Source organism: Acanthisitta chloris, unplaced genomic scaffold, assembly GCF_000695815.1.
Source record: "Acanthisitta chloris isolate BGI_N310 unplaced genomic scaffold, ASM69581v1 scaffold38695, whole genome shotgun sequence".
Lineage (NCBI taxonomy): Eukaryota > Metazoa > Chordata > Aves > Passeriformes > Acanthisittidae > Acanthisitta > Acanthisitta chloris.
Window position 1 is genome coordinate 32,181 of NW_008672841.1, and position 21,472 is coordinate 53,652.

Consider the following 21,472-nt stretch of genomic DNA (forward strand, 5'->3'; position numbering starts at 1 on the left):
AAATTACTTTTCTTGGGTGTGACTTTTCTAGAGAAAAGACATTTTTCAGTTTACATATTAGAGACCTCCTACTGTTCATTACTTCATTATTATAAAAGGGAAATTGTAACAAAAGTGAAAAAAATAAAACCAAAAGAGGAAAAGGCATGGAAGAAACAAGTGATAAAAATTGGCCCTTTAGTTAGTAAGACAGTCTTCCTTTATCTGTCTAGATTCCACTCTAGGTTGGTAACAGATTAGGTGATGACAAGTTGCCATCACTGCAGCAAGTCTGCTTGAAATTAGGTTGAAGCAGCTTTTGACCAGTGAACTCACATCAGACTCTCCTCTTGTAACAGACATTCTCCAAACACCTGAAACCAGGAATGTCACATTCCACCTGGCTGCCTTAGCCTTCCCAGCTTATTGTATATGAATGCTAAGGCTTAGAGCATGAATACACAACATATCCAGGAGAAACAGCCTTTTTCAAAAGTATCTACAAATTGCTAAATAGAAATTTTTATCAAAAGGTTCAGCAAGAAGGTAATTGTTATTGATTTCATGGAAGTGGAGGAAGATCTGTGGTTCCCTCAAAATTCACCAAGTGTTCTGTTTCTGCATTCTATAAATACTACAAGACACAACATGTTTATTTGGTTCCCATAAATTAGAAAAATCTGGTTTCCAAAAACTCTAAATTAGTGATTTAAAAAAACAAAATATTACACCTGACTACCTTTCAAACCATCTCAGAGAGCAGCTTCACTCCTCTCTCACCCTTCCCAAGTGTGCTTTTTAAGAATATATGATTTATAAAACAAACAAAAAAGTGTGTTTTTAACTAGAGTACACTTGCTGAAATATACAAGTGGACACGTTAACGTCATGTTAAAGTTCAAGGTACTTCTGGAAAAAAGGCAGATAGTTATTTTAACTCTGCATTCTTATATAGAATAATGACTATTATAGACCTTAGTTTCCTCTCATCATTCACCTATCATATGGAGAGGTCAATAAATAAAAGCTTATCTGGTCCAGTTTACCTACAAGAGAAAAAAAAATAATAAAAGAAGAAGTTACCTATAAAATTACTTGTTTAACCCTGATAACATCTGAGTTGCCATACCCAGTTTGTAACTGCAAGAAAAGCAAACAATATTCATCTTGCTTATTAATAAATGCCCCATTTTTTTATGACAATTTTTTTTGTATGATGCCTATCAAGTCACATACTCTTGGGGCAAGAAAGCTGGCCAGGAGATGCAGTGATAGCAGTAACACAGTATAAATCTGGGTTCAAAAAACCGAACACACCAGATCCAGAAGCAGAGAAATCTGGACACACTGAGGAGGCAGTGCCCAGCTGTTACTGGGGCTCTTGTGTCGTGAAGACTATACCCAGCCTAAGATATAGTTTCATAGCAAGTAATTAACACAGAACTCTGTTGTGCTAGTGTAGAGACTTCAGGAAAAAGCCTTACACAAACGAATGACCTCCTTGGTTTAGAGTAGAAGATAAAATAGCTTACTAACTGATGTAATGAGTAATGGATGTCACTATGACACAGAACTTGCCATGATTTGTGTGTTCAGCTACAAGGTGCAGTATTTCTTATGCCTAACTCAAAGCACAGCCGCATCCAACTGTGATTTGGGATTCCATCTCGAGCAGCACAACCTATGACTTTGAAGGAAGTCTGTATGATTGTAACAAAGTCATCCATCCTCTCTTGAAACGTGAACAAAATCCATGGGGTAATCAGGCACAGGCGGCATGTAACGGGTTTGTCTTCCTTTTCACTCCTTGTTTTTGCTTCTGAGGACATGCACTTGGCTCCAGACTCAATCCACTTGCTGTTACAAGAGAACACAGCTGTTCTTCTCTTTTTCCCTCTCCTTCTCTCGAGGCTCTTTACGTTTGCGTTCGTTACTCCCAGATTGTCTTCCGCTCGCTGGAGAAGCAGCACCTTGCACCTGCTAGGGAGGAAAAACACCATCAGGAATAAAACAAACATGATTGTGGATGCAGTCTCAAGGCATGAGACTTTAAGGGTGGTGAGACACTGGCACAGGTTGCCCAGGGATGTGGTGGCTGTCCCAACCCTGACAGTGTTCAATGCCAGGCTGGATGAGCCTTGAGCAACCTGATCTAGTGAGGAGGTGTCCCTACCCATGGCAAGGGTTGGGACTATCTACAAGGTCCATTCCAACCCTTAAATTCTATGACTCTATGATTTCTGTATGTCCAAGTTCACAAACAAAAGCTTACATCTTATGCAAACCAGCAGAATTCAGGTAGGGGCCTCTTCTATACATACAGTAGAACTTCCACAAAATCCCCCAAATTAAAGTCAGCTGAAAATTGTGGAAGATCGACGGGAGAAATGCCTGTATGTCCAAGTTCACAAACAAAAGCTTACATCTTATGCAAACCAGCAGAATTCAGGTAGGGGCCTCTTCTATACATACAGTAGAACTTCCACAAAATCCCCCAAATTAAAGTCAGCTGAAAATTGTGGAAGATCGACGGGAGAAATGCGCACCCGATGGTGTCCAGCAAGACTCGTTTATTGTAAACTATCATCCATCTTTTATACAGTGCATGAACAACTATGCTTATTGTTCTCTTTACCATTACCTAAACTCTAAAAGTTACATTTGTATACTTTCTTAGCTTGCAGGACAACTATACCTATTATTCATTTTAGCATTACCTAAGCTCTACAGGTTACGTTTATTTACTATGTCTGCTTGCAGCTGCAGCTGTGAAGAAGTCTTTGTTTTCTGGAAGATCTTTCTTTGTTTTCCCGGAATAGTTCATCCTTGGGTTTGCAACATTGCTGAGCTTTCCCAGATAGCTTGTCCTTTGGCTGCAACATTATGCTGCAAAAATAACTTCTAATGCTGAGAAGCTAAACTCCTGAGGCCTACTTCTTAGTTATATGCTCAAAGCTCCCATAAGCCTTTGCTTGACTCTTGCTTGCACAATGCTCTCTGGGAGCTGTGCCCCTGTTCCCTTAGCCATTCTTCAACAGAAAATGACACAAGTCCTGTGTATCCCTTCTGTTGTGTCCACATACTCAGATCAGCTGTTTCAGTAACAAAACATGGCATCAAGCATTTCCTGGCATTTGTGTTATTGTACTGGGTTTTTTTCCTACTTGCTTTTATAGGAACCTAATCCATATTTCAGAAGTTGCAGAGTCCAAGTGTTGGTTTGGACAGAAAGATATGGCAAAGCAGCAGCTTTTTGTGACTAGAAACTCGTTAAGAACTTGTCAAGAGGCTTGATATACAAAGGCAACACAAGTTTTGTTAATTCATCATCTATTCCACTGTTACCCACTCACAGCTGCAATGAGCAGGCTGTTCAGTCCTATTAGGCAGGTTCTTCAGAGCTTCCTACCTTTTTGCAGCCAGCAGTAGTCCAGCTACCTCTTGGAAGCAGCTACTGCTGCTTCTATTAAAGCAACAAGAAGTGGAAATAACACAACTTTTCACTGGCAAAATTCTTGTTTCATGCTTAACAAACACATCAGTTAATGGCTCTGAATTGCTCCAGGCCAAATACTCAGCCTTCATGCAGATTATTCCTTTTGTATTTGTAAATAAAAGCAGTTCTAACAGTCTTCAGTGGTGAAGAACTCCCTGAATCCAGAACACCAACCTAAATAGTGCCCCTTGCACTAAAGATTCAGTTAAATTGCGTTTTGGTATATACAAGTGCATGAATCACATTTTCAAAGCATTTTGTAATCGACTGCTCATAGATTTAGGACAGAAAGGTGTCCTGAGAGGAACTGTTAGTTGCTTAATTTGAAACAATTGAAGAGATTCACATGATATCATAGACCAAATCACCTAAAAATGTACAGCAACAAACTTCTGCCAGAGAAAATAAAGACAAAGCTTCAACTACTATCAAAAAGTTCTCATCTAAATGCTCTTTTGCATGTAATGTAAAGCACCAGATAATACAATCTTTGTAACCTCACACACTAACTCATCCCATCTTTCTAACTTGAACAGTATGAATGAAACCCTAATTTAGGTTAGGCTTGCTTTAATAGAGAAGTATTTAAATGTCAACAACTGCCCTGTTAATACACTCTAAAATTTCTTCTCATATTCTGTAATGCTGCTTTCTTACCTGGACCTGAGCAGCTGCTTGTTCTTGTTCCTGATAGTACTGAGAAGCTCTCCTGTCCTCCTCTTCCTGGAGCTTCTTTGCTAGCTCTAGGTCACTGATTCCTTCTGGGATTTGTTCCCAGTTAATCTCTTGACTTTGCTGCTCTTGTTGTAGAGACAATGCCATCAGATAATCCTAAACAGAAAACTTGCTTATTAATGCTCTTTCACACAGAGAAGAGTCAAGTCATATCAGGTGATTTTTTTTTAGCATGTGCACCTATCACTTCTCTCCCAGCCTCATCTTCAAATGGAAAATAGGAATTTGTTTCAGAACTTGTCCATAACTTCAACTGCAGAAAGGCTGAGAAAGCTACTTTACATATCTCCATTCACAGTGTCTATGTCACAGCATAGAGAACCCACAAAAATTTGCTTTCAGATTTGAGTTTCACTCAGCAAAAGGCAGTGTCAGCTCATACCAGTTCTAGGTAGAACATTTTGAAGCTGTTTCTCTGTCATTTTCTATTTCTAATTAACTGATTGTGCTTGATAGTATCTGTTCCCATTGTTAACTCCACTGAACAATGTTGGGAATCTGTAAGGAACAACAACTCCTCAACAGATGAGAAAATAAAGTGTAGTTTTGAACATATCCAAACAGACAGCAACTCAAAATATTACTAGCTCTGTTATCTCTTCAGAGATTTTTATTCTAAAGAGAGATGCAGTGCTTGAATTTGTTAATAAGCACCTTATTAATTTTTCCCCAATATTTAAACAACATTAATGGTGATCATTATAAACTTATGCCTGTTCAAAATGTAAGGTTTCCAAGGAGCTTGGTTTGCTATGCACTTATACATTCTCTGGTACAACTCTGTTTCCAGAAGACATGTCTGAGGAGGGACTATTCAGTTGGGTCTTACTCCTCCTCCCTTGAAACCATATTAATACCTTGAAGTAGCATTTTTGAGAGCCCCAACCTAATTATCTAAAGGACTTTTACAGTCATGTATATGCATGAGTACATATACAAACACATCTGTGCAATTATACACATGTATGGCTCAAAGTAAGTACTAATTGTTATATACAGAAATAGAATGGAAATGCAGAAATGCAGTACCTGATCTATTTGATCCTGCTGCCCTCTGTAGACAGTGTCAGGGTCTGATGGAGGCCTTAGGTGGAATTCAGAATCACAGAAATTCCCATCACCATCCACATTATGTAAGCTTTCCCAGACAACCTTCTCTTCTGTAAGAAAGCCCTGGTCTGTCACCAGCAGGTACAGCTGACCCTATGCAGAAGAACAAAGAAAACCTGTAAAACTAAAAAAATTACTTTTTACAATCTGAGTAGCAGAATTGATCAGCTAATAGGAATGTTGCATTCCAATAAAACATTCATTTAGAGTTTCTAGCAAGTCTAAAAATGAAATGACTCAGCACACAGCATTAAATCACCAGATACTAGTGTTCATTGCTAAATTAAGTCACCCTTAATTTCTGTATTCCATCTTGTGAACTTTCATTAAGAATGAAAAGTTACACTGACTAGAAATGAATATAAACATGAATATACAGAAGGATGAATGTATTAATATATATCAGGCTGAATACCTCAATAGCTCCTTGGAAACACACCTAAGTATACCTAAAGACTGGCAATGAAAATTTTAAATCCCAGGACAAATCACATTAAGTTCCAAAGGCAAGACATGGAGACAAAGGTGATCTTTCCAAATAATCCAAGAGGCATTACCTCAAAATGACCACATCTTAGACTTCATGTTTTACAATGGGTTTTGACAGAATTTGAGGTCTATTTCAATCAAAAACTAAATCTAAGATTCTTGTTATCACTTGTCACCAATAACTGCTGTTGTTGACATTTTAGCACTTTTACAGTTCCATAAGGCTAATTTTCTTGATTTCAAACTCTGAAATTATAAAATGGGCAGGTCTGGGAATGAAGGAGACAATGCTAACAAGTCCAGATGCCAAGGTACAGGAAGGATGAAATGCAAGCTTAGGTTGAAGGAATGGGAGAGAAGCTGAAATCAAAGGGAAGTTACAAAAGCAGGCCTTGAGTAAAAGGAGATGGTGCTGCATGTTTGAGGGACAGCAAAGCAGCACAAAAAATCTTGTTTAAATTTCCATTTAAGTCAATCCATTTAATCTTCGGCTACTCTTTTTATAAAGCTTTTAGAATTATACTCCAAATCAAGAATGTTTTTACTGACCACACAGCACATTAAGACTGAAGCTTCCATTAGCATTATTGAATGTACCAGATCAAGATAGTCAATGCAAGACTTGTAGTGTTTTAGCTGTAAAAATCAAAGCAGTTTATTGTTACATCCACAGAAATTTACTACTTGTACTGCAGCAGCACACAAAGGACTCTCAGATATCTCTGTGCTCACACCAAAACAAGAGGCAGATCCTGTTCTAATGATTTCACAGGCTAAACAGGCAAGAAATGGAAACATCATCCATATTCAACACACACAGAACTAGCTCACCAACTTCCTTGAAGTCATCATAACAACTGTCTAGAAGAGATGCCGAAATTCAGATCAGATCTCAATCCTACTAAGTTTACACCATCCCTCCTGCAACTGGAAAGTGCTATGACATAGCAAAAATGTTCTTTGCAGACTCAGATGCAGCAATTATTCCAACATTAACTAATACCATAAGATGCACTTAAACAAAAGGCCAAATAGAACCCCAACCAAAACCGAACACAGGTAACACAACTGCATGTCCAAGCTGTGGAATGGCAGTTACCTCAGCACAGGTACATCAACACAATTGTCAGCAACAAGTCTGATCACATCACATGACCTAAGGAATCATCTTCCCCTTGGAAACCTGTCTGAACACTAAATGTCACTTCTGATGCTTAAAAATTACCCAAAAAAAATGAAAGGCAGTCATTTCACATCTCCAGTTTGTACAGAACATCTATTTCACAGCATCTTGTATATATGAAGTCTTCAAAAATATGTGAATAAAAAAAATCCCAGAATGTTTAAGGTAAGTATATTTGAGCCTTTTAAATTTTATTTTGAGCAGTATATTGATTCAAACAAAACCTAACAAAGGGGTGGGGATGTGTGTGCATGTGAGATTTTCCTCTATTATGCCATACATTTTTAATTACTTTGTAAGCAGCCTATAAACAGTGCAGCTTAATAGTAATACTGAAGTAGAAAAAGTTAATGCTTTCAATCTCCAAACTATTTTAAGCTGCATTTTTCACACATGACTATTAAGGTTTATCATTGCCTTTATGGGATTAGAATCTAGCATTTATCATCCAAAGATAGTTTAAATCTAACACTTGTTTGAAATACAGAGCTGTTTCCATCTTAAATAAAATTCATATCCTTACTTGATTTTTAAGACTTCCTCAGTCAAGCTACACCTGAATACTAATTGTCGAAATGTCACATTAAATGATAAAAAATAAATTTAATACAGTTCCCTACTGGAAGGCAATAAGGTGCATTATGTATCACCACATTTCCTAAGCACCACCATTCTCAATACCAATGGCACAGTTTAAAACATGCTGCTTCACCTGAATGAAACAACAAACTAACACACACAGCTCCCTAGTACTTGGTAAGAGACAGTTCCTGTTTACTTCATTGGAATGAAAGAACAATGGGAAAGCACAGATCAGCAACCCAAAGTCATCTTTCCCTTGTTTTTTAATCAAGTGTTCTGATCTCTACTTTGTATTAGTGTATTTTAACTGAATTTCTCAAAAAAACCCAAAACCAAACAGGACTCTCACAATATTGCTAATATTCCTCTAACTTTGGGCAATAAGTGGACAGTTTTCATATACAAAGTAAGAAGGGTCAGCTCTTTCTGTATAAGGTGCAAAGTAGCTACTCATCTCTACAGATACCAATCTGTGCTTGTTCCTTCTGCCTACAGGAACAAAGTAGAGGCCATCTCTACAGACTGGTTTTATAGGCAAGGTTTTTCTGCCATGCACATTCCCTTCCCAATGCTAAAGACTCACAGGCCAACTTCCCTGGCACACCCAAATTCCCCTGAGGGGATCTTGTGGTAGGAGAAAAATCTTTTATCATATGACCTTCACGCTGCCTCTAAATTTGAGCTGCAGTAAATAACGACCTGCCTGGTGCCAGGAACAGCAACTTGCTCAACACTTGCCAGATCATGAGACCAGTCTGGGTGCTGAGAAATAGCAAGACCCACCAACACAGCCCTGGGATTTCTGGCTTCATGTGTCCAGCAGTCGTACACCACATCTGTGGCCTACAGGTTCTGCACTTCAGCTCCACTCAGACAACACACGAGAAGGAAAAGTGAAAGGGCACACAGTGACAGAATCAGTAGAAATTATTAAGTATGGAAACACTCATTTACACTGAAGTAAAAATTTAGGAAGGAAGCTTTAAAAAGGGTGACACACAGAATGGGTTTTCTACTTAATAGATGACGATTCTGATTCTACATTTGCTTTCTAGTCAGGGTTAAAACTAAACCAGGATGATCAGCACACTAAGGTCATGCAACTACAGGTAACCAATGCACACAAATATGCTTTTCCAAACACACCATGCCAAGAGCAGTATCACACTTGAAATCACACTTGAAAACATAAATGTGTTTCTACCTTCATAAAATCATGGTCATTTCTAAACTATTACCAGCTTATCTTGTGTGTTTCAATGTGGGTTGTTTTAATAAACACCCAGTCTCACGGGTCAACACTGCCCCCCAAAATGCTAGCACAGAATATACAGCAATAATATCTACTACTATTGTCAACAGGGAGTAAAACAATAACAGAAAGTCTCAAGTGCATAACTGTTAAGGTAAACTGTGTCTACAATAAAGTTATGAATAACTATTTATCCTAAGAATCAATATCCAGATATTGTAGACCAATGCCCAGATTTTATAGTTTCACATCATAACCTTGAAATAAAGCTAAGGATAAAAGCAAGATTATCCTCCTGAACAATGATCTCTCAGTCTTCTGGTTTGCACAACCTCTGAAATGCAAACAGCTGCAGGTCATGTTACTGGTTACTAGACCTCCTCTCCCAGGTTAATTTCATGACCAGATTAAGTAATCACAATTAATGCTTTTAAACTACTCGTTCTCAAGCCAATTACCAATTTTCCAGCAATTTAGAAAACTGCAACCCAAACACCTGTTCAATAGCTCCTGACAGTACAGACCAACATTTTAAGCCTCATCTTTTAAATTCTATGTAAATATTCTCTTGGACTTCTGGATCAGATCCCTTCGTGTTTATGACAGTGTTTTAAGTTGACATGAATGAGTGCTGGTTTTTTACTAGTAGTCTATCTAAATGTTTTAACTGTTAGAGAAAAGTAGTATTTTTTAAAAAGTATATGCCATTGCATTCAACAGAAAACTGTATGCTTACTAAGAAATGGAAAAAAATTTAAACATGTTTTTAAAGTTATATTCATTGCCTCCACTATGTCCATCTTAAACACCCAAGGAGAAAGCACAATTATTGCTATGAAATATACTTTATATTGGAATAAAAGTCTGGGTTGACTTCTGAAGCAGAAACCCGACATTTATAAACTAGAAAACATAATTGCAACACACATACTTAATAATCCAAACAGGTCTCTTGCTACTTTTCAGTAAAGAAAACAGGTTCTATTACAGTCAAGTCAGTGGGAAAAACATTCCAACTGAACTAAGATCTTCTTACCAAACTGATCCCCTCTTTACAGTCCTGTTTTTCCTTGATCTAGGGAATTACCATTTGATGTATTTATTATCTGCGTAATGAAAAGCAAAGGCAAAAAATAAAATCACATTTTTAACTGCTGAAAATGATTACTGTATAATCACATGAGCCAAGACTATTAATATGCAATTAAAGGGACAGGAAGTAGAAAAAATGATTACTCAGGCAAATGGACAAGGTGTTGAAATCCAAGTCCTTTCACTAAAATATTAAGCCTTAAAAACCCACACTGCACTTCAAAAATATCCCTAGTGTACAAGTCATTGTATCAGCTGTACATGAAAGCTGCCAAAAAAGTTTAAGCATTAGCTTCATTAGAATAATAATCGCTAATTACTCAAAGTGTATTTCTAATAATGCACAGATTTTATCACACGGATATAACTTATTTTATGTGTAACTTCCTCTTGAATAACTTTGTTAACTGCTTTGCTTATGTTTCATATATTGGTTTGGAGGGGGAAGAGAGATAGACAAGATTATAGAAAGACAAAACAACTGCATAGTTCTTGCACTAAAAATTGTACATCTTCATTTTCTCTGGCCTATGTTGCATCTCCACTCTTCCTAACTGATGGACTTTGCCCTTAGCCCAGCTACTGCTGACCACTGCCCAAACTGAAGAAACTCCAGCTGCAGACCTCGCATTAAACCTAGCAAATGGAAAGAGTAAAGCAGTTGAAAACTCTCTACTCTGTGACAACAATGCATTTGGCACTCACATGAGTATCCAGGGCAGCTAATCTTGGCTAAAAGCCCAAGTTAAGTCCATTTCTGACTTTCTTGATACGACAGAAGACCTAGTCATATAGCTACTGCAAACAGCTAGGTAGGTTAGAGCAGAGTTACTGCTGGATTTTAAGAATAAATTAAAAATTATTTCCTGTCTTTAATAGAGTTTTTTGATCTCTTACATTCTGTAATGTGCCACTCACCAGAATCCAAGGCAAAATGAACACTGTTTAAAAGCAACAACCACAGGAACTAAAAGCCTGTAGATAACATGGAAATTAAACACTAGCTGGAAGTGAGGTCACCATAATGACTATGAAAAACAGGAATAATGGCCCATATTTCAAAACTCAGCATTGCAGAGGTCTAAAACTTCTCAAAAAGGACAAGATTAAAACTGTTGTGACTTAGCAGCAGTAAACTTTAAATACACAAATATTTTCACTCATTATTTCTCAGGACTTGGAGCTAGCTCTTACAGGTAAAATTCAGACACAGATTTTTATTCACTGCCTTAACTTGTCCTGTATTATTAATATTGGTTAAGGATATTTAACTCATTTTATTTCTTTAAGGAAAAGGGATCTCAACTGAGATGGTTTACAAGTATGAAGCTGATAAAACATGGACAAACACACACAAGGTTTTGGCCTTTAATCTGAATACTGAGCTGCAGAAGACTATAAACAATCTACATTTCACAAAAACACTGTGTTTATAATCCACACAGTCAAAGTGATACTCATTGACTGTATTCACTATGAGTCATATTTTAGATTTTAGAAATTTTAATAATAGCACAAAAATGCATCGTTGCCAAGAAGACTTAAATATTTTATCTGAAATATCCTTCAAATGAAGAAAAACAGATATCCTGCACCTCTAGGTATCATTTGCACCCAGAAAATAAAGCTGGACTTCAACTTAGTATATTCTTTTTCACAACCAAACTGTTTTGAGGTTTGGGTTTGGTTTCCCCCCTCCCCATAATGAAAGCAAGCATAAAGCTACTAGCAACTACTACAAGAGCTAAATTTAGCAAAATGGAGAGAAGCAAAACTATACTTAAAATTGTGACATCATTGTGCTTCATCAGGAAGTTTAACATTTGACCATAAATAGACCTATTTCATAGCTTTTTGAACAGAGGAAGGGAGGAGAAAGATCCTTTTACCTGCCCTACTGCTTTAAGGGTGGGTCTGTATGTAGATTCAAAACAGATTTTAGATGTGCTCTAACAAGTGATTAGAAAACCAAATGTGTTACCTGCTAGTAGAGTTAATCATTATTTATCAGACCTATGCAGACCTGTAGCTCAGTTTATGAACAGTTACTCAAAATGCCAAAGATAAGCATTGACAGTCAAGATTAACAGAGGGAGAAAAAAGGGCTAGTAGTGACAAATAAAATGTTAGTGTCATTCACATCAGGTATATGACATTATCAGATAACAGATATCAATACCAATGGTTCCTTAACATTTTTTGCATGCTACACATCTTTTTCTTTTCTTACCATTATTCATAAATACAAGCATATGTGAAATTAAAGTCTTATTTAATAACAGCTAACCAAAATATAAGTTCAAGAGTTCTATACAAAGATATATATATATATATACACACACTATCATCTTAGGAAAAGCAAAGTTGTTTTAGAAGAAGTTGCTCCATCACTGAATGTAAACTTGCCAAACCAGATTTCTGCGTTCCATGGAGGAAGGAGTCCCAGAAGCACTAACCAAGCTGACACTTGGTTTTTGTATCCTGGAATCCTCCTTGCACAGTTCTCACCATTTTGCTTCCCCAGACTCAGATTCAAAAAAATAATCTCCTCCCTAACAGAGGGAACCAATATTGTAAGCTCATCCCAACTTCCCCAAAGGTTTGGTGTTTTGAACACGATGATGGAGCTATTCATCCACTGGCTCAAATGTAAAGCAAAGTTTTAGAACCTCAGTAACAAGAAATTGAATAAATTAACCTTAGCATTGCCAATCACAAACTGCAAGTAAATTTAAGCCATGTAAGTATATTACACATATATGTATACATTATACATAACCACAAATAGTTAACACAGGAAGCAAAGAAGACTGAAAGTAATAATGGGTCCTGATATCTAAAACATTGTAATCAATAATTCTCAAGTAACATGTGCTACAGGCCTTACACTGACCATAAGCCATATTTACACTGAGCAAACTGCAATTTATATCTATTTCAAGACAGTGGAAAACCAAAATTTGCTTTGAAATGAGAACACAAAGCACAACAATAAAGCCGATAATGATGAATGTACCTTGTATTTGGTCATGGTGCTAAAATGGTTGTTCCTGAAGAACACACAAAGCTCTCCCTCCTGCACAGCTGAAGTCAACTCACATAGTCCATGGTATGTCAATTGTGTAGCTGTGTTATTTAGAAATTGCTCAGCTACAAATCCTACAGAAGCAATACATACAGTTATGTGTGTGTATTACATACTTCCTAATGTAAAAAGTGGTTACAATAGTAGTTTTTTTTCTGATCTCCCCCTTAATAAGATGCCCTCACATTGCCACAAATCTAAGGGAACACAGAGAGGGGAAAACGAGCTGAAATTTCTAAACCCACAGCATTGTAGATACCCCTCTCATGTTCAGAAATGCTATACTCACTTCTAATATTACTGACTTTTTCCTTGTCATCACATAGTATATAATTCATATTCTAATTACAGGAGATGATACATAGCCAAGTTGAAATCTGAATGCCCCTAATACCTTCTCATAAAGGGAAAATTCTCTCCAGCTTTTAAAAATATGCATTTAACACATCAAGAGAATGCAGCTGATCCTTGGTTCAGAAATTGCATCAGAGAAGTTTAGAAGACAAGCACAGTGCTGTCTGTCTGCCCAGGGAAGCAGCTCAGCAGACAGAATGCAGTTCTACACACTTGGATCTCTACATACAAAGACTCACATGAAAAATATGTAACTAAGATTTGGTAGGGCACATACTTAAATAAAGCAGAGAAAAATGTTACCCACCTTCACTAACCAGTTCACTGTTGTCAGACTGTTTACAGGAAATTATCTTCTCCACTAGCTGATTGTAACTGCAGTTACCAACTGCTTTTACTATGTCAGCAACCTGGAGCAGGGAGGAACAGCATACAAAACAGAGATCTTACCTTTGTGAAACACAGAACACAACTACTGCCTATGGCAATTAGTCATAAGAAAACAAGAGTTCAAAGACAGGATGTTATCCCCTGAAAAATACTAGGCCAGAAAGTTTTAGCCCAGAGCAATAGATATTTTGCTGTCTCAGATCCTATTTTAAATTCTTAGGTCAACCTTTAGCATCAAAAGCTGTTGCTAAAGCAGATGGGGGAGAGAATTGGGCATTGGTAGGATCAGTTGGGCAGGGAGGGTCTCAGAGTAAGAGAACAGGAACTCTCACCAACAAGGCATGTAAAGAAAAAAATCTGAGGCAGATTATTCCAGCCAAACCCACAGGTTCCCCCTAAGTAAACAGTGCTACTTTACTATTAAATAATTTAAATTAAATTATGTTTGTTAAAGATCACATCAGTTCTAACATCCTCATTTCTCAAAAGCAGGGACTAGTAAATCAGAATTAAAGACAGGAAGAAAGTAACCTTGCATTCCTCCTAAGGGTTTTCTAACAAGCTTTCAAAAACAACTTTCTATCTCCCCTAGAAAAATAATTCTCATTTACAGAGTCATTAACTCAGCAAAGAAGGCTTTTATAGCAGCAGTTTGACTGTAGACCAAGTCTCTGCGAAGTTCCTGCACTAAAAAACAGTGTGTATTTACTCAATTTTTCTGACCAGATTTAAGAATCCACTACCACAATTACTATCGTTGACTCATTAAAACTCTGAAACATCTCCTCTCCCAGCAGTAACATTCAGAATCACTTATATTTTGTTTGAATTGAAAAAAAAAAAAAAAAAAGTTACCTGAGGGTCCACTAACCATCCATGGTACAAGGGGATATCAAGCAGATCAAACACTATGCATTCAGGTGTGTATTCAAACACTCTTACTCCTGTAAACTTCACATTGACATCCAGACCCGTCTGCAACTTGTGTAGAATTGCCATTGCATCACTCATGTTCTGACAGCAGAAAGAGAAAAAACAGATGACCAAATAGAGCTTTGTACACTTGGTGGTTACTCTTGTAAGTCTTCATCATTTAGTACTCATTATTTCATCAATTCAACACCTCAAAGCCAAAAATGTACAGAAGGCAAAATGACCTAAACAACTGTTTCAATGCACATTCACATTAGTCATTCTCATTGTGCTAGAAGATACCTGGAACATAAAAACTCTTCCTCCCATCACCTGCAGCTGACTGTTTCTTCTTCCACACTGCTTTTAGGAAGCTCTTACTGCTTTTAGTTCTACTTCCCATAGGCACAAGCCAGAGGTTTCCAAGAACTGAATTATAAAGCAATCTCCAGGGGACTTTTCTTAAGGTTTCATCTCCCCTTTTAAGTCCTGCCTTAAAAGTCAGACTGAAGTACTTTCCACTATGTAATGAATAAACAAAACAAAGATCTACACAGATCTACTTGCCAACTCTCTTTTCAGGGTTCAGTACCTAAAGTGATGAACAATTAAGACTAATTCTTTCTGTTTCATAAAAAAAAGTTTGCTATCTTACTTTGGGCATACCTTTAAATGGCCTGTAGATTCTACTGTGGAAGCAAATCATGAAAGGAGCACTTACAGTAGTGATCCCAAAGAAATCCTAAGGAGAATTATCAAGTTACGAAGATCCAATCGCACAAAGCAAACATGAGCCAAGGAAGAAGTTCTTTGTGAGACAGTTCTCTTGAACCAACAGACAAAAAGGTTTCCTGACATGCAGGAAAAAGAATTTTCCACCAAGTGAGAAGAGTCCACATAGACTATGACCAGAAAGTATTAGCAAAGGATTTGGGGAAACTGAGGCACTTTTTAATTTGTTGTTTGTTTGGAGTTTTGTTGGGCTTTGGGGGGGGGGGTGGGGGGGGGGGTTTTGCAACATTCTGTTGCTTAAGAGGAATTCAGGCTTGCAACAATGGGAAAAAGGCATGACAAAAACCAGAATACAGATTGGATAGATGGACACAAAGACTCACTGATGGTTAGAGACACTTGGCTCTATTGGCTTCTGATCCGGTATCTGCCCTTCAGCACAGGTGTTATAAATCAATTTTAATGCTTTTAGCCCTTTACCTGCACTGCTTTGTCAAGTTCCTATTACCAGAAGGTAACAGCTCTCACTACTTTACTATGTGTTGCTTCATCCTACCCACAAATTTGCTATGTTGCAAGATTTAGAATTTAGCAAGATTTAGAAGTAATTCTCTACACTGACTTAGACTTGTTTTTTTAAAAGAAAGTTTTTATCATTATAATAGCAAACCAAAACCACCTTAACAAGTGCATGTCATTAGTAGGGACCAGATATCAAGTATGAAAACCTATCAGAAGTGCTTTGAAAGAAATTTTGCTATACTCCTACTATGATAAATAAATAGGAAATCTACAGTAAGTCAGCACTGGCCATCCACAATTTCAGATCATATAGCTATAGACATTAGTTGTGTTGATTTTGTAATGTTTACTTTGCAAATTTAGCAGGAGTACATCAAACTGACCAAAAAACCACAGAGGTTTCTCACTACAATTTCAACAGTTTCATTTCTATTTTGGCTATTTCTGTGCCTTCAAGACAATGCAGAAGACTCCTAGAATAGGAGGCTCCTTTAAAACTGCACAGTTAAATATTTAAGGTGACATTTATATAGTAAATGTGAGCATAAAAAAAAGCTAGAGAGGTTCTACTTTCACCAGGCATATAGTTCTCATCATCCTCCTGTAAGATGATTATAGCTATAACCTTCTAAAGCACAGAATTGTATGGGGAAAGAATAGCCAATTTTCTTAATACAAAAAGTAACTCCTATAATCAATCCCAAGTTACTTGATTTGGTTTTCAATACTGAATGAGAACACGCAAAAAGACAATAATAAATAGAACTGACACCTATAAAAAATTCAAATCACTATTCCATCAGTAACCAAAAAACCAGCCGTGACTACAGACAGACCTTGAAACATCTGCTCCAATACAGTATATATTACATGAATATTTTTTAAAGCACTATCTTTAGCATAGAAGGACTTCTGTGGTGACACAAACAGTGGTCAACGCAAATAATATTGCCTTTCATAACATGGAATCAACCTCATTTTGCCCATCACTATTAAGAACAGAGATCTCACTCTTGCTCAGTTTACATCCTCAGAGAAATTCCAGCAGACATCACAGACCAGAGCACACTGAAGGATGTATAACAGAAGACTTCAAAAAGAAACAACCCAGTTAAATACTTGTATTTGTACCTTTGTGTTGCAGTTCCTCCATAAAATCCAAATTTTCATTATACTCCTAACAGGCAAAAACCCCCAAATATTTCTTGTGTTAACAGATACTGAGGTTTTTACCACTAATAGGAAATAATACTCTACATCAAGCCCAGGAAAAAAGAAACTACGAACAATGGTTTGTATACTTCTGGTTTTTAACAATATGATAAACCCTAGTTGAGAAAAGTTTCAGTTTCTTCAGACACAAGCAACTGTATTTTAGGAGCAGCTCCTTACCTGCTCATAATTGAGTCGCTGAATTTCAGATATCTCTTTAGGTTTTGCATCAAGAATATAGTCTCCTAAAAAAAGCAAAAATACCATCATATTTATTCTACACACCAAGCTTCAGCATTTTTATGAAGTTGACTGATCATAAATACCACCACTGAAGTTTTCTACCAAATGAATGAGATGACATTGTTTCATAACCTGAATTATAATTATGGAGCAAAATATAAACGAAAGCCATAGTAAGATCACAGTAAGAAATAAAATTTAAATGGCTAACATTGTTACTAAAGCAGCATTTCATAATCTCTTGGGGTATCATACCAATCTCTTAATTACTCAGAAATTTACCTCCCTCTGTGCCTCAACTTAAAAATATAAAAAGGTCAAACTGCTCACAGTAAGATATGCAATTCCATAACACAATTATCACAACTGATATTATGAATGTTTTGGCACATGTTTCATACACCAGTAGTTCTATAAAGTCTGTATTCCATCTTTGTTTACAGCATAAAGGTAATAAGTTAATCAACACACTGTGATTCAAGATTTACATCATCTCTAGACAGCAGTATCCATTTTCCAGATTTTATATCAATGATTTTTGTATTTATTCCCTTGCTCCATTACTAAAAAATGTTTCTACTCTTAAGAAAAATATCATTATTGGTTTCCTAATGTTTGATCTTTTAAGTTAAAAGTGGTTGAAGTCTGGTTTGTTGGTTTGTTGGGGTTTTTTTTAGGCTGTAGAATAACCATGAGGCAACTGCTAATCCTGTTGACTGAATAGGAACCTAAATAATTTGAGCACGTCATTTTATTATTCAATTTAGTAATATCATTCCAGAAGCTAATATATGCCTTCAAGAAAGAATACACACATGTAGCCAACTGGAATTATGCAGTGACTTCAGACAGCATAATTCTATCACTGCAATTACAAGAATGTTTAGACACAGGCAGCAAGATTTCTTAAGACTATGATTTTAATTATGTAGTTAATCCTATTTTTCCTCACCAAAAGATTCAGCCATTTGCTTCTGAAAAGAACAAGCCACATTCTTTACAAGCAAAAAGAAACAAAGTATAGTAAGGTTTTTCCCTCCAGCTTAAGAAAAATTATTAAGTCCAAACATTTTATGTTTGTTAGGCTAAAAAGGGAAGGAACTGTGGTACAAACAGCTTAAGCACTATCACAGCTGCACTGTTAACACCTGGATGGTTCTGGGCTGTTGAAGTTAGAGCCTGGTCAGACAGCAACAGCTGTAGTTTAGCTGAACACTGACTATGATAATAGTAGTGCCTGCAAATGAGACCCCAATCACTGTAACAACTGCATTAACTTTTCCTGTTATTTTACTCCATCATATTTCCAAGGATTGGAGTTACTGCAGACAGTTAAAGACACAGTTGACTTACTACATTCTGTTAACTATAACAGAGTAACACTATAAAAGACTTGAATCTACCACTGTGTTGGTGTACTTAGCTATCCCAACTGCATCTGAAGACTAATCACTTAGGAAAGTAGTACACAAAACTTCTTAAAGCAATTAAAGCATGAATATTGTTAAGTAGTTTTCTTGGATCATGAGTTCAAGGAAAGCTGAATGAAACAGTACATAAATAAAACAGTTCTCCTATCTTACTACTCACTATATGCTATACAAGTGAAAGCGATTTATTGTAATTACTAACCTAAATATTCCATCAGCTGTTCAGCAGTTATGATTTCCATCATTGGTGGCAGTTTAATCTGTGAAAGTAAAAGCACATTCTCTTTAAAATGCCAAAACACTCTAATTTAGAAAGCATCAACATGGTATTTCTAGACAGAACACTTCTGATTACATTTGCCCCAGTAATTTATAGGACCATTAGTGTACTGGGACCAAGAACCTTTCCAGGACCTCTACTAAATAACAGCTACAAGAAAAATCTTTGACTCCTTATTTCATGATAATTCTTAACCAAGTATTAAGTCCAAAAGTTTCTGCATGTAGACAAAGCTTGTAAAACATCTGGTGGCAGTAGCTGCTGAGACAGGGAAGCTAAAGACTCATGCAGATAGGAGGAAATGACCTCCCACCCTCTCATCCCACACTCACATTTCAAGGCTTTGGTTTAACTGCACACAGAGCAGACCGGATACACAGAACTCCACGTTGAACCTTCCATTCCCCTCTTCTCTGACCTCTTCCTACCACTGTCACCTGCTAAAACCAACCAGCTTGGCAGCAGCCATGCAAAACACAGGAGTACAGGTTAAAAAAGCTGGTTCTTAAGCTTCCTGTTTGGATTGGCAGAACTCAAGTCTTGGCAAAGCCCAGCTGGGCACACCCCTGGGCCGGGTCTGGCTCAGTCCAGCTCCCAAAGCACAGCACTCTCACAGCACAGAACTCTGTCACTTACACCAGCCACGCCAGGAGTGGTGCTGGGGCTACACACAGCACACGTGTGCCAGGAGAATATGAAGGAAAATTAGCATTGCTCCCTCAACTGTTAACAGGGATACTGTGACAATTCTTTCAGGACTGAAGCTAGCTCTTTTTATTATTTATTTACAGCCATTCGTATCAGCACTGCTCTGCACCATATCTGGCAGTCTGGAAGTATGTCTACATGACAAACAGCAACTCTAAAGCATAGTTATATGGCTTACATTGAGCTCTACATACAAACAAACAATACTACACATTATTTGTACCATTTGTCAACAACTGGAATTTTCCCTCACAACTGTAATGCTAAGATTTATCTTTTTTAACTGAAGAAAAAGCAAAGTGGTTTTACATCTATCTACAGAATCACTCATAGTTGGATACTTTAACCAGCTAAATCTCAAAATTAACTGCTTGATGAAATGCTAAACAAAGCTAACGGATGACTTCATGGCATAATTTTAGGGCTGGCACGTGTCATGAGATCTTGACCACACTTTCAAAGTGGGCGAGTGGGGTTCCAACACAGTTCTAAGTACTTCTGAACAGAGCTGACTTAAGGATATAAGGAGAACATGACATTTCCCAACTGTTTAGAGCTTCACTGGGAGCACTTAAGCTACAGGAACAATCTATTATTTTGAGAAACATTTTCTCAATAGGTTTCAATGTTTACTTGCCAGATTTTACGTTAATGTCATCTTTGAGGAAAAAAGCATTTCCTCAACTCCCACCCATTTCCTGTACCCCTCTACTGCAGTTTCCTGGTCTTTCACCCTGATGGCTCTTCCCAGCCCTAACTACTTTTCATTTCCTACACTCAGGAGTGGGAAACTTAATCCTTCTCACCCAACTACAAGGTGATGTACAGTCGAGACACATTTTTAACTAAAAGACAAGACTGGTAAACAAAATTTTATATGGAACAGTTTGTCTAACACTACAAACCCAAAAACTACGTAACACTAATTGTCAACTGTATTCTCTCACACTTGAGAGCCTAAAAAAAAAAATTAAGTGATCTAGCCCTGCAGAAAAGTTAACACTTCTGCAATTACTACGCTTATAGAAAGGGACCAAGCAAATTTCTAATGGCTTATATAATAAGTCTTACGTAAGACTTATATTATAGTCTTAGAACATGTTTATCTAAAACACGCGAACTCCGTGTTCCAGAAGAGGTAAGGGTAGCTTCAAGCAGGCTTGACAAAAAACCAATCATACTCTTTGCAAATACATACCCCCTGCCTTGCAGGAACAGCTCCAGACACTTACCACGTGACAGCCTGATAGCGCGTGTTGCCACTTGATAACCTGAACATCTTCCCCCTCACCCGGGCTCCCTTCAGTCCCTCAGAGCAGGCTTCCTGTTCTGGAAAACGCACAGGTCCATGCCTACCGCTCTGTGAGCTCAACTCATCCCACAGATGCTGGGGGGAAGGCTGCCAAGGCCACCACGGAGCACTCGGCGGCAGCTCACCGGCAGTGCACCTTCGGAGGCTGAGCCAGTCCATCCCAGCAATCTGTGCAAACTGGGGCCATACGGACAGTCAGCTCGGAACAAGGAAAAGCAGATCACGTGCCAAGGGCCAGTGCCAGACCTCAGACCAGGCACCACCACTGCAGCCTCCAACAAATGCAGTGTGTATCAGCAGGGGCACACTGTACTCGGCTCCTCTGAGAGGCCATTTTTACGAGAACCGAAACCGAACAACTTCTAACTAGAATT

At 37.5% G+C, this 21,472-nt stretch overlaps 1 protein-coding gene across 1 annotated transcript; it reads right to left on the bottom strand.

Annotated features, from left to right (window-relative positions):
* Positions 1 to 374: 374 nt before the first annotated feature.
* FAM63B (family with sequence similarity 63, member B) lies at positions 375 to 21,257 on the bottom strand. Its single transcript, XM_009074662.1, has 9 exons — positions 21,078 to 21,257; positions 19,001 to 19,058; positions 17,306 to 17,370; positions 14,603 to 14,761; positions 13,665 to 13,767; positions 12,935 to 13,077; positions 5,240 to 5,413; positions 4,133 to 4,306; positions 375 to 1,959 (listed from the first exon to the last, which is right to left on the bottom strand). The coding sequence occupies exons 1-9, from the start codon at positions 21,255 to 21,257 to the stop codon at positions 1,840 to 1,842; spliced, it is 1,176 nt and encodes a 391-aa protein (XP_009072910.1). The 3' UTR covers positions 375 to 1,839.
* Positions 21,258 to 21,472: the final 215 nt, after the last annotated feature.